At 40.6% G+C, this 15,673-nt stretch overlaps 1 protein-coding gene across 1 annotated transcript in view; it reads right to left on the bottom strand.

The window, feature by feature from the left end:
- The window catches only part of EFCAB11 (EF-hand calcium binding domain 11), a 65,019-nt gene extending 49,887 nt beyond the window's left edge, over positions 1-15,132 (bottom strand). The window contains exons 1-5 of the mRNA XM_063438900.1: positions 14,932-15,132; positions 11,539-11,634; positions 6,143-6,185; positions 3,984-4,085; positions 2,543-2,633 (exon numbers count right to left, since the gene is read on the bottom strand). Coding sequence (XP_063294970.1) covers positions 2,543-2,633; positions 3,984-4,085; positions 6,143-6,185; positions 11,539-11,634; positions 14,932-15,006 — 407 coding nt within the window. The 5' untranslated portion in view covers positions 15,007-15,132. The remainder of the gene's footprint in view (positions 1-2,542; positions 2,634-3,983; positions 4,086-6,142; positions 6,186-11,538; positions 11,635-14,931) is intronic.
- Between the last annotated feature and the right edge of the window lie 541 nt (positions 15,133-15,673).

The following is a 15,673-nucleotide window of genomic DNA, read 5'->3' as shown; positions in this document are numbered from 1 at the left end:
CAGAGACTGCCCTTATCAAAGTCACTAACGACCTAATCGCAGCTAAATCCAAAGGCCACTTCTCCATACTAATTCTTCTTGACCTCTCAGCGGCCTTTGACACCGTTGATCATGCTCTCCTTCTTCAAACTCTTCAATCGCTTGGTCTCTGTGACTCTGTCCTCTCGTGGTTTTCCTCTTATCTCTCCCAACGCTCATTCAGTGTCTCCTTCTCTAATGATACCTCCTCCCCTCGCCCTGTCTCAGTTGGAGTCCCCCAAGGCTCCGTCCTTGGTCCCCTTCTATTTTCTCTTTATACTGCCTCTCTTGGCAAACTTATTACCTCTTTTGGATTCCACTACCACCTGTACGCTGATGACACCCAGCTATATCTCTCCTCCCCGGACCTCTCCCCTGCCGTCCTGCAACGTGTCACTGCTTGCCTTTCTTCCATCTCTGACTGGATGTCCTCCCGCTTTCTGAAACTCAATCTCTCAAAAACTGAGCTCCTTGTCTTTCCTCCTCCTAATACTGATCCTCCTCTTTCGCTCTCCCTTCAAGTTTGTGGTACCAACATCAGTCCATCCTTGCAAGCGCGCTGTCTTGGCGTCATACTTGATTCTGGTCTCACCTTTGAGCCTCACATCCAGCATGTTGTCAAATCCTGTAGATTTCATCTTAAAAACATAGCCCGCATCCGCCCCTTTCTTGCACCAGATACTACTAAGGAGCTTGTCCATGCTCTAGTAATTTCCCGCATGGATTACTGTAACCCTCTCCTGATTGGTCTTCCCAAAAGCCGTACTGCACCCCTACAGTCCGTAATGAACGCTGCTGCTAGACTGATTTTCCTCTCTAGTCGTTTCTCTCACACCTCACCCCTCTGCCAGTCCTTACATTGGCTTCCTGTATGCTATAGGAGTCAATTCAAGGTACTTACTCACACCTATAAAGCACTGAACAACTCTAGCCCCTCTTATATCTCCTCACAGATCCATAGGTATGTCCCTTATCGGTCTCTCCGCTCTGCCCGTGACCACCTCCTGTCCGTTGTCTGCACTCGTACGGCCAACTCGCGCTTGCAGGACTTCTCGCGGGCAGCTCCCTTCCTATGGAATAGCCTGCCTACCGCCATCAGACTCTCCCCTAGTCTTGCATCTTTTAAGAAGTGCCTTAAAACCCATCTCTTTAGGAAAGCTTATGGGCTTCAAGACTAACCAATACCTCACATACCTGTCTCTTGCCCTCTCCTAAAGGGCAGTCCACCTTATTTGATTGCAAATTCCTGTCCTAATGTGTTTTACACCCCACCTCCTATAGAATGTAAGCTCAATCGAGCAGGGTCCTCTTCAACCTATAGTTCCTGTAAGTTTATTTGTAATTGTCCTATTTATAGTTAAATCCCCTTCTTAATATTGTAAAGCGCTACGGAATCTGTTGGCGCTATATAAATTGCAATAATAATAATAATAATAACAAACACACACATTGAATGGAAACTGAAAACACCATAACCACTACAGTTTAGAGATTATGGAGGCTATGGGTGCAGCCCATCTAATGTTTGTTTGTCAGACTGATAGGGTTGACAGAAACAAGGAGGATCTCCAGCACCTTAAGTCTGCCTACTGTCTCTTCATTATGTGGCCGAATTAATTGTATTGTTAGCAGGATTTGGCTTTAAGGAATTTCTTCTTTCCCTTTCAGTGTTGCCAAATAGACAAAGGTTAGCCGTCTCAAACAATAACATGTAAATGAATAGCTGGTAGATTTTTACTGATCCAGTTTCAAAGCAGTTAGACGGTTTACATGACGATCTCACACCAATTTTCAAAGCAATAAATCATATGTTTTAGTTCGTGCATAATGTGCTAGTTACACAATGGATCTGTAAAATCTTTAGACCAAGTAGTCAACATGTCAGTGGCCCTCAAAGGACGTGTAAATAAAGAAATATTATTTGTATTTACCGTACTCTTTTCTTCCAAACTATGAAAAAGTAGGCACATACAAATGCGGGTAGCTAATTCAATATTTTTCAAAGCTATTTGTTTAAAATGTAACTGTAATTAACTATGTGTGTTTTCTGGAGAAAAAAAAAATAAAAACATCTTTATTTGATAGATTTACATCATAATTTATACAGTGGACAGAATAACTCAATAAACAAAGTCTAGATACCAGGGATTAGATTTTCAGCAAAGTTAGAGACATGAACTCATCACCGAACATCTTGCAGGTCTGTTTGTTTGGTATTAGTACTGCTTTAGTTAACCCATTGTTGAGCAGAAGTATGCTCAATGCGCTGCAAGACAAAGCAATGGGCACAATACTGGCACTGATTAGTGAACACTCAGCAACATCAACAAGATGTAACAATGGTCTTATTTAGTCACCAAATCAAAACAACTGATGTCCACCCCACAAAATATATTTAGGTATATTGAGAAACATTAATAAGTAAACCAAGTATTAGATTCCTTCAATAGAGGCTAGATATGCCAATGAGTACCTACCCGTTGGCACAGTCTATGTTTCAATATCTCAGTCACAAGACACTTACCTGAAAGCCTCAAGAACAGTTTGTTCACTTAAGTGAGGGGCCACATGTCTGAACGCACGTTTAAAATCTTCAATTGTCAGATACCCACGACCTGTCCAGAAAGTAAAATTATGTTTCACTTGTGGTAGGTACAGAATATATATATATATATATATATATATATATATATATATATATATATATATATATATATACATATATACATATATACATATATACATACACACACACACACACACACACATACACATACATATACAGACACACACACACACCTTTCCTAAAGTTATTTTAATTTAATAGAATTCTTCACACTTAACACATGGATATGTATCTTCTCTTTAAAATTTCCACATAAACATAGCTTATACTTTGGTTTCGTAACAGATATTTGGAAGCAGTCTTGATTCGACTCTAACTCTTCAACTGTATATTTGTTTTTTAGTTCACCCTTATTGCCGCCTTAAAGAGACACTAAAGTCACCAGAACAACTACAGCTTATTGAATTTGTTCTGGTGAGTAGTAGAATATTTTTGCTGTAAACACTGTCTTTTCAGAGAAAATTAAGTGTTTACATTACAGCCTAGTGATAACTTCACTGGCCACTCCTCAGATGGCTGTTAGAGATAAAATGCATCCAAACATTCAGTGTCTCCTCCCTCTGCATGCAGACACTGAACTTTCCTCATAGAGATTCACTGATTTAATTAAGCTCTCTGATTAGATGCTGATTGGCCAGGGCTGTATTTGAATTGTGCTGGCTCTGCCCCTGATCTGCCTGCATCTTCAGGCTTGAATACAAGTAAGATTTTACTAATTTAGGGAGGCATGAGGGGACCAGTGGGCTAGATGGTAGTTTTAACCCTATAGGGTCAGGAATACATGTTTGTGTTCCTGACCCTATAGTGCTTCTTTAATATTTAGAACTGTGGGCGTACAATACAGAACCCAGCATATAACAGGACTAATGTCTTCTTATCCCTACATTTAACCCCTTAAGGACCAAACTTCTGGAATAAAAGGGAATCATGACATGGCCCCAGGCCCGTCTTTTTGGTTGAGATCTTAGAATTGACGATCTCAGCCAATCAAATGCTTTCCTATGGGACAGCATTGTGATTGGCTGAGATCATCAATTCTGTTATGTCAGGCAAGGAGGCAGATTGGGAGTGGAGTCAGCGTTGGCAGACCAGCACAGCACTGGAAATAAGGTGAGTTTTTACTAGCTTTAATGCGGGTTAAATAGTGTAACACTACAGGGTCAGAAAACTCCTGATGAGGTCATAAAATTAATAAATGGTAAGCTTGTTTTTTTTCTTTTTTTAGTAGGGGTCACCATTCATCTGAAGATATGTAATAAAGGAGGTTGTTGGCCTGCCCTGAAGCAGGGGTTGCTCTAAACATGTACATAGTTAATGAAAAAGGAAATAAAATACTTACAATGGGCATCAAATACTTGGAAGATCTGTCTTTCATCCCCAATACTCATCTGTGCTGCTTTCTTTTGGATCATCATTCTGACAAACTCACCCAGAGTTACCCCTGTATGTGAAAACAAAATTATCTGAATACAGAGAATAAAATCACTGCATTTACTATTGTGTTCTGTAGCTGTTCTGCCCTTTGCTTAACAACATCATATTAACAGTGCATTGTCCCAGCGCAGGGGTTTTGTATTGACGCGAATGCGCCTGATCGGTGCGGCTGCGCCGATACTTCAGATAAAAGTAAGTTCCTGATCGGCACAGCCGCACCGAAAAAGGAAAGTTTAACTTACCTGGATCCTCCCAGAAAACGGGTCCCGGCTGGTGCAGCGCTCTAATGGAACCCTGGTCGCTGCGATCCCATTCTTACTGTAAAAGGGCGCATTGCCCACAGTAAAGATAGCGCCGGCATGTGTGACGTTCACGCACGTTTTGGGGTCAAATGCCATGTACTAACCAATCGCAGCACTGAGAGGCATATTTAAACCCTGTAATGCCTTTTCTCAGTGCCCTGTCGTGGTTTCCACTTGTTGGTTGTCAGAGAGCGCGTTCTTGGTATATTTTCTGTCTTTAGTTTAAGTTTTTGACTTTCCCTACTTCTGGTATCCTGACCCTTGGCTAGTTTATTTGTACGGTCTCATTCTGTATCCTCGACCCTGGCTTGTTATTTGACCATTCTCTTTTATGTTAAGTCCAGCCATTCTAAGGTCCAGTATACGTGGTTTGGGTTAATATAGTTCTGCGTGTTGGGTCACACAGCAATCGTGACCTGTATACACAGAATATGATGATATGATACTGGTGTGTGTGGTTTCACATGGAAATGAAATCAAGAGCAGTACTGGTTTATTATGGAAACAGAATGATAATGATATGACTGTGATTTATAGATGTTAAACTTCTTGCCACATACAATCATGGCAAACGTACAACTGAAGTGATAAGGCTTGTCCAGAACTGGTTAGAGAATGACAGCTCCAAAACCACAATAAAAAATGTGTGCTCTTTATTTCAATGCAGAAAAAGCTGATTTTATTAGTGGACATCAAGATTTGAAAGAAACACCATGCATTTCCACCCCACCCTTAAGAAGAGGAGCATGGTTGCATCAAAACTTTGATTTGCCTTAAAAAAAATTCAACTAATTTTTCAAATAAAAATTCTGGAGAGGCTCGTAGATCATTGAAAATACAGAGTTAAATGACCACATAGCTCTTGGTAGAAAGTGAGATTGTGCAGACAGTGACATACTATAAACTTTAATATAGCTCAGTCACTCAAAATAACTGGGTGAGCCTTTTAAGAACAAAACTTACCGGTTGCATTTCCATTATTAATATTGTAACAAAAATGCATATTAAGGCCATTTAAAAATCATCCATTTCTAGCACAATGAATCTGATCAGACAATATTAAGTCAACTAAACTGAAACACATACCTCTCTCCCAGAGTTTTCTATAAGAAATGGCAAACCACTAGTGGGGGTTTGAGATTCCCCCCCCACCCCCTAAACGTAACCGTTTGAGACCCTTGTTTACACACGAAAGCAGAGCTGTACAGGTTTCACTAACTCTTTTTAGTGGAACTCTACAGCTGTAAAAACAGGGATGGGAGGATCAAGATTGACAATATATGAAAAGACTGAAATATGTTGCAAAACAAACATTAAAACATTTTCAGTCACTTACCTGAAACCAGCACCGGGTCAGGCTCCGCCCACACTCCTCCCCCTGCAGACAGCAGTCAGCGGGGGAGAACTAATGCACATGCGCGCCAATGGCCATGCTAGCATTAGGAATTCCCTATAGGATTTCGCCTGAAATAACCCTTACATTTTTTCATGCTTGTTGTTGCTACCTTTATTAAACAAAACCAAATGACTCTCCATATACTTATGTTATCTTCTGTTAGGTAACTTGTAACAAAAAAGTTAATCTTCAATCATGCTCTGTGCAAGATGCTATCTTACTGCTGTGCCATGATTGTGATTTTACATGAATGACTTATTGTGTTGCATTAATAAAATTAAATTTACAAAAAACAAATGTTAAATACACTCTAGATCACCCCTTTAAAATATGCCATTGCATTTACATCTCAGCTTCAATAATTACCGGAGGTCTTTGGTAGTAACGATATCATGGAATCCACTTCAATCTGAAAAAAGGAAAAAATATAAAGATACCAGATCAGTTGGAAATATAGATTTTTGTTTATCATTATTTATTTTTTTTACAAGGGTTCCTATTTGTCTTTTTTTCCTGGGTTATCTGATGCCATAAAGGATATGCACTATTTTTCTACATCAAAAACACAATACAGTTCACAAAGGTTATAAAATTGTATATGACCAAAAAAAAAAAAAAAAAAAAATGGCAAACTACATATGAGTATCCATTAAGACACTTATCAAGTTCCATCAATCTGATAAGAGCACTAATGATACATACCGTAAGTGCATTCCTGATAAATGTAACAAAAAGTTCATGTAACCGTGGTTTTGACTGTTTAGGACCACAAATAAAAGCAAAACAAAACACTATAGTGAGAAGAGAAAAAACAAAAAACGTTCCCCCTCCCCCCCTCAAGATATCCTTCACTTTTTATATGCATTCTAGTTAATGCAATTTGAAATGTAAAGCTACAGATATGTTATTAACTAATTCTGAGCGCGGGTACTATGTTACTTCCATGCAACATAAACAGAAAAAAACAATTAGTGTTTCCCTCTTAAATGAGACAACTAGAAAAACTTAAAGCAGCTCTGTCATGTCTTTTTTAATATACTTCCCCAATTATTGTTTCCTTCCTTGTATCAGATCTCAATACCTAGGTGTAGGTATTATTGTCCTCCTGCCCATGATGTCTGCAGTTTGCCCTTCTGTGGGATTCTTTTGACGAATGGATGGTGGATAAATTAGCTATGTAACTAGAATGAAACTTTGCTTAAAGGGACACTCCAGGCACCCAGACCACTTCTGCCCATTGGAGTGGTCTGGGTGCCAACTCCCACTACCCTTAACCCTGCAAGTGTAATTATTGCAGTTTTCATAAACTAGACAACCACTAGAGGGCACTTCCGTATGTATAGAACACATTCCGTGTGCTATAGTGTCGCTGGACGTCCTCACGCTATGTGAGGACCTCCAGCATTGCTGAACTCCCCATAGGAAAGCATTGAAAGCATTTTGGGTAGGTCTAATGCACTTGTGCGGCATGCGCATTAGGTCTCCACTGCCGGCGGCCGCGCATGCACAATAGATCTCCCCCCACCGGCTGACGTCCGCGGGAGAGGAGCATAGGCGGAGCCTTACCCAGCGCCGAGGGACATCGAAGCTGGATACAGGCAAGTCACTGAAGGGGAGAGGGGACCTGCAGTGCCAGGAAAACGGTTTGTTTTCCTGGCACCGGAGAGTCCCTTTAAGCTTTGCCCATTGCAAGAAAATCACAACCCTAAAACTATGCTCTACTTTACGTATAACTAAAATTACCAAGTGTAAAAAAATAAAAACTACATGTACTTATTTATTTATTTTCTAAACAAAACCTGCTAAATAAAAACACATTTTTCTTGCGCTAATTGTCAATTATATCCTACAGGTATGCATGCTACTACCCAACTCCATAGTCTCCAGATTATCATTGGAGATGCTAAAATATACTCCGATAATGAATGTGAATATGCATAACTACCAAGCGCATGACTTCACTGGTTGATTTTAAAGTATCACTGTCAATTTTGTGTAATCTTTCCATTTTTTGCAAACGTCACACACAACAAAGACGACATGTTCACTTGCAAGGCATTGCCAGGAGCAGAGAGAACTGGAGATATAGTTACTTAAAGGTCTCTAACTTTGGCCTCTCTATTCTCAGCTCCTGTGGACATCATCTGCCAGGACCCACAACACTGGTATACTCTCACCCTGGGTGTATGGCAGAACCAAAAAGGTAGCCACAGAGCATCACGTGCAAGCACATTGAGATAACAAAAGGCATCTACTGTATAGAGCGAGCTAAGATGCCTACTTACATCAGACACCGCAAGTTATGTCTGATGGGAAATATAAGGGTGATGTTGTTCAAAGCGTCACCTTTTGCCGCAGTTTGGCAAAACTCCTATGACAAATCTTGACTGCACCGCAAATGCACTGAACATTCAATGCAGTCCATGTGTGTTTTCATAAGGATTCTAGGTCTATAAAAACCTTTGACGATGCTAATTTACTATTTTTTTCTACAACATGAGTTCCACGAGCCATCTTTAAAAAAAAACAAAAAAAAGAACTTAAAAAAAAAAAGAACTAATTTCCGAACTTCTCATTCTTTATCCAAAATGTATTGCTCAATTCAGCAAAACATGTTAAAGGGACACTTTAAGCACCAAAACCCCATCATCTTAATAAAGTGGTTTGATTGTCTAGTCACTTTCCCCATTTGTGTGGCAATGCCTTTTCAGGGAAACAGCAATGTTTACATTTTAAGTGTGTCGGTCAGAATGACAGCTATAAGAGGCATTGCTGAGTGAAGACGTTAAAAAATGTAAAGTCTTTGCATTCAGTGTAACCACACACAGCACGACACCACAGCATGTTGCGAATTCTCGAAGAGAAGCATTAGAGTTTATGCTTTTCAATGGGAAAAAAAGTCAATAAACTAATAGAGGTGATTGTCGTGCATAACCAGTAGATCCCTAACATTACTCTATGAAAAGTATGCGATTGGACCAGAGGACATATGATCACAGAAAAGGAGAAGCAGCTGCCCAGTGGAGACTGCTCAGCGCTTGTTAAAAGGCAAGTTAAAATGGCTAGATATTATTTTAAAAGAGGTTCCCTAATCTAAATCTACTAAAAACACGAACATTAAAAATAAATGTATTTTTGATGTTAAAGAGTGTCTTTAAGAAGATCATAAAAAATATATATATACAGTATAAAGTTTAGGCAAACAAATAAACAGAGTTCTCTAGTGACATCTTGTGGTTAAAATACATACAACACATACTACATTAACACATCCAAATATAGGATTTAGTGCTAGCAAGGTGTGGCAAAATATAGCTATCTTTAACAGTTTCAAAAGTCTCTGAATTTTATCAATTCCATTAAAAGTAAAATTTATTTAAAAGATCTTTTTTTAGTTAACTCAACATTTTTCTTAATAGGAATTTGACACCATATACTATACATTGCTCTATAGAGCAATCCAGATTCTCTTACTGGAGAAGATCGTTGTAAGGGATGTGTGTCCAGTAATACCCAGGTAGGTTGCCAGAACATTTTAGTATAGCTTGACATTTTACTATGGGATGGAGCCAGAGCTCTCCTCACATCAAAACCACAACAGCAAGCTGCAGTGATTATGGTGCCAAGAGTGTTACTTTAAAGGATCACTACAGGGTCAGGAACACAAACATGTATTCCTGACCCTATAGTGAAAACCCACCATTTAGGTGGCTTGCCCCCTTAGAATGGGTTAAAACACCTTATTTTCAGCTCTCCACAGGTTCACTGGCGCTGACCCCGCCCCTTTGGTGACATCATCAAAACTGACGATGTTTAGCCAATCCAATGCTTTTCCATGGGGAAAGCATTGGATTGGCTATAATCGGCAAGGGGGCGGGGCCAAATGCCATTGTGGCCAATCAGCACCTACTCATAGACATGCATCTCTATGAGAAATATTCAGAGTCCCCATGCAGAGCGTGGGGAGGCTGAACGGCAAGGCTGCCTACTGTGAAGCACTGAGCCAAGAAGCCCCTCCAGTGGCCATTAGAGGAGTGGCCACTTGGAGGTGTCCCTAGGAGCAATGTAAACACTGCCTTTTCTCTGCAAAGGCAGTGTTTGCATGAAAATGCCTGAAGGGAGCTATTATACTCACCAGAACAACTACATTAAGCTGTAGTTGTTCTGGTGACTATAGTGTCCCTTTAACACACACTCTCACACTTACTTTTACAGCTTTTAAAGGTCAGGCAAGATGGCTGTCTCCATAGAGCAAGGGTTAGTTCTGACTCATATGTGCACACTAAACACAAACACCAATACATTATGATATTATGATAAGACAATAATTTATTTAAAAAAAAATAAAAAATTACAACGTTATCCCCTTAAATTTAGAAGCGAAAATAATTTAGAGATTTGTGCTAAGTAGAAAATAATTTAAAAAAAATAAAATCGGTGTCATCTCACTTTAAGGGATGCAACAAAACAGAGTGGACACTAAGATAGCACATCATTTACAACAAATACTGCTAAAACCACTATTGTACACATCTCCATTGAAAAGAAAAACCTTTAGGTGGGCACCCCAGTATCAGGGTACTTGTGTCACTAAAAAAAAACTCAAAACAGGCTGGTCTCATTGGAAATTGGAATGTCACTTGGGTAGCACTATGCACGTTTGAATTTTTGTTTTGAGTGTTCAGGGTTACTGGTTCAGGTAGGCATTAGCTCTGTGCGGTGGTGAGGTATATAAGGACAGCGAGAGATTTTTTTATTAATGCAGAATTTGTAGTACCTTTATCTTTTGCAACCTCCTGGTTCCCTCTCTGGTGTTTTGGGACACAGTGTACAGAGAATGTTTGGATGAACCTAATTTAAGGATGCAGACCTTCTACCTCTCTTTGTAAATACCCTCTTGCCTATCTGTCCAGAGGTGGACACCACCCACCTCTTATACCCCTCTTTTAATACCATTTATATTTTCTTTTTAAGTGGACCATTATTTTTTGTAGCATTGAGAATAAAGTTTAAGGTTTTTCTTGGCCACTTATAATAGTTTTGTGCTTCCTCCCAGTGTATTCCACTATTTTGGGTGACATTGGGATTTTTGTTCTCACTGTCAATAGTTTAGTTCCAGGGTTACCCCCTAATTGGAAGCACTCTTGGTGATTTTTTTTTTAGGTGATTTTTCTTTTGATCTGGGAGGTTCAGGGGGAGTGGCCTAAACACCTTGTTTCACCATAGGATATCCCCTTGGGGTGGGACAACACTCCATTTTGTTCCACCTGGACCAACTTTATAATTTATAAATTGAAATGTCAGCCTGGGGTGAATGCACATCAGGCTGGCTGGCTCAACTCATGGCAGACCACCATTAAAGTTCTCTCTGCATATTCCTATTGCCCTTGGCTCAAAGTGAGCATGTTAAATGATGCTAGCTGGTGACAGTATCCATAGGAACACCAGGGAATAAGATTGGATGGCAGGACAGGACCCCAAAATCAGAGTTGTCTCACATACATTGGAACAGCCAGGAATCCTGCATTGAGTGACAGTCCATAACTGAGCAGCTTTCACACCTTTATCTGAAGCAGAGGCCAGTGTGCAGAAAATAAAATGGAATGTATATTTAAATTGCAACTCCATTACATTTTCACCATTGTTTCTACTCAAAAAGCATATTTGTTGCAGACGCCACAGTTATCACTTACAACATAGTTACTGAGGGTAAAGGATCACACACCAGCTACAAACCAGGTTATGGATGTAAAACACGTTACCTTGGAAGGTTTATAACCAAACAGCATTGTAATGGCCACTTTCAGGTCTTCTCTGCTTAGATAACCTTTTTTATCTTCATCACATATTTGAAATATCTGTTGGAAACAATATCATATGAAATACAGTGGTACAAAAACTGAAAGTTCATTATTTTTTCCCCAAGCCTCACTGTTCTTTGCTAAATAGTAATAACAATATATAACGGATTTAACAAAATAAAACAAAGGTAGCTGAATTATTTTCATTACATCTTTTTATGGATTTGAAAAGCACATAATCAGCACAGCCGTTGCTTATCTGCACTTTTCTAAAATGACAAGTCCATTAATCTATAAGGATGATGACCACGTCAGGATTAAATCTCTGCTCACAACAGGAAGCCCCAAGTATTTATAGATACCTGGGGCCCATTATTAGTGGCCCAAACCTTTTTGATTAGCTGCATGCAGTATTGAAAGTCAGCGCTAAGAACGGTTCTTTGAAATGGGCATTTAAAGGCGTATGAATAGATTGCGGTGTGAACAGGGTTAAATCCCTGCTCACACTTGGATACCCTGGATACCTGGAACCCCCCTCTGTCAGCTGGGGGCATTTTTCGGGCCCCAGACTGGACAATGAGCTCTACGCAGCACTGGAAGACAGCGCTGCTTAGAGTCCTTTAAATTAATTCATAACACCGCAGCTAAGCGATCGCGCTCAGTCATGATGTTTCTGGGCTACAAGTTTGTTAAGCGAGATCCCCAATAGTCTGAGTAGACCCTGGCAGGGTCTCCTTGCTTCCCAAGCCAATTGTGATCAGTGCTGGGCCTTGCAAGCTGCCCAGCACCTACCATAGTGGCTTAGAAGAAACCTCCATTCATAATTACATTGAATATCATTATGAAAACAGCCAGTAGATGGCAATCACAGACCACTACTTTTTTTAAGGCAGCTCTCTCACCCCTACATCAAAATCGATTATTTCATTAAGATTGAATCTCCAGCATCGGTAGGAAAATAAAGCTCTTTCTATGGTGGAGCTTAATTTTCCTAAAGCCATCAATGGTGATGGCTGGGGTAAATGACAAGCTTGACAAAAGTTAGTTCCCGCCTTTGTCAAGCATAGGATAAATACTGAGACAAACTAGTCTCGTGATATCTTTTGACTGGTTGGAATTTCAGTGAAATTTGAGTATTTGATAAAGAAGGGGGTGACAATACTGTTTTAAAAGAGAAACCCATAAATTACAATGGAACAAACAAATTCTAGGTTTGATTTTTGTTAAGAACTCTAACAATTGCCTCTGTCTTTAGAGGGTTAATGGAGAATAGTATTGCACAGATAATATCATAGCCATATAAAAGATGTTGCATACTACTTTACCACTAAATTGCCAACTGAATCTCGGAAACATATAAACAATAACTCATTAAAGATGTAGTATATCTATACCGCTCGAAAAATCCCAGGCGCCAGGAATTTTGCCTTGGCGCCCGGATTATGTGAGCCCGTTACGTCCGAGGCAGGATGCTGGCCGGGGGATAGTGAAGACGGACACAGCAAGTTCGGGGATTGTGAAGTTGGATGGCAACCTGGGGGGATTGTGTAGGTGGACAGCAAGCTTGGTGAGATTGTGTAGGCGGGCTGCTGACTGTGCGTATTTTTGCCAGGTGGCGACATAGCTGTGATGTCCCTTGATCTGCTTACTCACGCATCGCTTAGTGGGGATGGAATATGACGTCAAATTCCAGCCTCACAAAGCCGTGCTTAAGGGAGTAGAGCAGGGACATCACATCTCCCTCGCAGTCCGCCTACCACTCGCGTAGCCAGCCACCCGCCTCCACATCCCCCCAGCAAGATGCCCAATAATGTGTGGTCCTGTCCTGTCCCTGTCCCTGTCCCTGTCCCTGTCCCTTCCTGTCCTGTCCCTGTCCTGTCCCTGTCCCTGTCCTGTCCCTGTCCCTGTCCTGTCCTGTCCCTGTCCCTGTCCCTGTCCCTGTCCTGTCCTGTCCATCTAGCCAGCCTCACTCTGTTCGCAAGGGAACAGTGTACAGTTACTCACCTTTTTCTCCCATGCCGTGCTGGACTCCCCTTAACTGGCCCCACCTCTATGGCTGAGATTTTTAAAGCTTGATGATCACAGCCAATCCAATGTTTTCCACCAGGAAAGTATTTGGAGGCTATTGCACATGCTATTCAAAATGCAACACCAGTCAGCATCTCCTCACAGAGATGTACTGAATCAATGCATCTCTATGTGGAAAGTTCAGTGCCTCCATGCAGAGCGTGGAGAGGAAGCACCTGGAATGGCCGTCTGTGTGAGTAACTGCCACTAGAGGTATCACTAGGAATTAATGTAAACACTGCCTTTTCTCTGAAAATGCAAGTTTTACATTGAGAAGCTTGCAGGGACAGGCTATAGACACCAGCACCACTACATTAAGCTTTAGTGGTCCTGGTGACTATAGTGTCCCTTTAAGAATGTGATTTTTGTCATTTAATATAAAGCTTTGTCAGTTTAAAAAAACAAAAACTTTTAGCTGGCTCCTATATTTAAAGCAAATTTTGTCAAGTCCTGTCCTTTAGTAAAAATGAAATAGTATGTTGACTGAATTGATCTTACTTATTTAAAAGCAATCTTATCCATGTAGACATTTTTTTTTAGCAAAAGACTCCAGTGAAATCTCCAACTTGCATTCTCTCCAAAACATAAATATAGAAGGACCTTTTAAAATGCCAACGCTATCAAAATATATACAAACGACAAACTCAGGGGTACTTTGTCTCATACAAAAAAAACAAATGCAAGAGAATTAGCGGAGGCGGCGGAGGCTACCAGGGGCTAAAGAAAAATAAATTAGTATCAGGAAGATAGACATATAGTATATAGACATATAGTCTAACGTACTCCTCGAGTCACCGACATAGAAACATACCGGAGTTGTTTTGAAAAAAATAAAATAAAATAATAAAAGTGCAAAGGTCCCATGACAGTACCACTTTAAAACTGTGGGACAATAAATTAGGGCTTCATGAGATTTGTGGATTTCCATTATTATTCTTGTTATTTTTGTGATATATCATAGCTGAAGAATGGCTGACATAATTAATTACAGCTAATTTAGGTTGTTTTAGGTAAATTAGGTTTAAAAACAAAACAAATATCAACTGATAAAGCAAGATAAATGATAATTTTGTGGTAAAACATTGATAATAACTATATAAAATGCAGTATACACACACACATTGATATAGTGCATTATGACATATTTAGCCCATTCTCTGCACACTTTCTATGGTCACAAACCATTAGAGGGTAATGGGCGGTTTATCACTGTGCTGACTGGACGCTGAGGGATTTAACCCATGATGATCTGCTTTATTCACGAGCTGAGTTTAGAGAGAAACTCACTTTTATGAACTTGCTCCGCTCACACTCGGGCACGCCGCGCTCTTGCCGCAGACACAGTCCCCGAGCTCTGAACATGGTGACGGGTTACCTTACTCTGCTCAGCTCGGGGCTGCTGGGGCCTAGCTGGGCCGCGTTACCACGGCAACTGTACTCTCTCCAAACTACCCGCCTGAAAGGAACTCAATCTCTGATTGGCCACTGGATCGTGATGTCAAACCGTCCTGGAATTCTATTGGCTGCAGAACTGACAGCCTGGGAAATAGATATAAACAGCACAGACACCTAAACCCCCATTATATCCCTCTCCAACACAGACACCATGAGAGAGAGCTAAACCCCCATTATATCCCTCTCCAACACAGACACCATGAGAGAGAGCTAAACCCCCATTATATCCCTCTCCAACACAGACACCATGAGAGAGAGAGCTAAACCCCCATTATATCCCTCTCCAACACAGACACCATGAGAGAGAGAGCTAAACCCCCATTATATCCCTCTCCAACACAGACACCATGAGAGAGAGCTAAACCCCATTATATCCCTCTCCAACACAGACACCATGAGAGAGAGAGCTAAACCCCCATTATATCCCTCTCCAACACAGACATCATGAGAGAGAGCTAAACCCCATTATATCCCTCTCCAACACAGACACCATGAGAGAGAGCTAAACCCCCATTATATCCCTCTCCAACACAGACACCACGAGAGAGCTAAACCCCCATTATATCCCTCTCCA

Source organism: Pelobates fuscus, chromosome 13 (genome assembly GCF_036172605.1).
Source record: "Pelobates fuscus isolate aPelFus1 chromosome 13, aPelFus1.pri, whole genome shotgun sequence".
In the NCBI taxonomy this organism is placed as follows: domain Eukaryota; kingdom Metazoa; phylum Chordata; class Amphibia; order Anura; family Pelobatidae; genus Pelobates; species Pelobates fuscus.
Note: the sequence above shows the minus strand (reverse complement) of the source record. Positions and strands in the feature narration are given on the sequence as shown.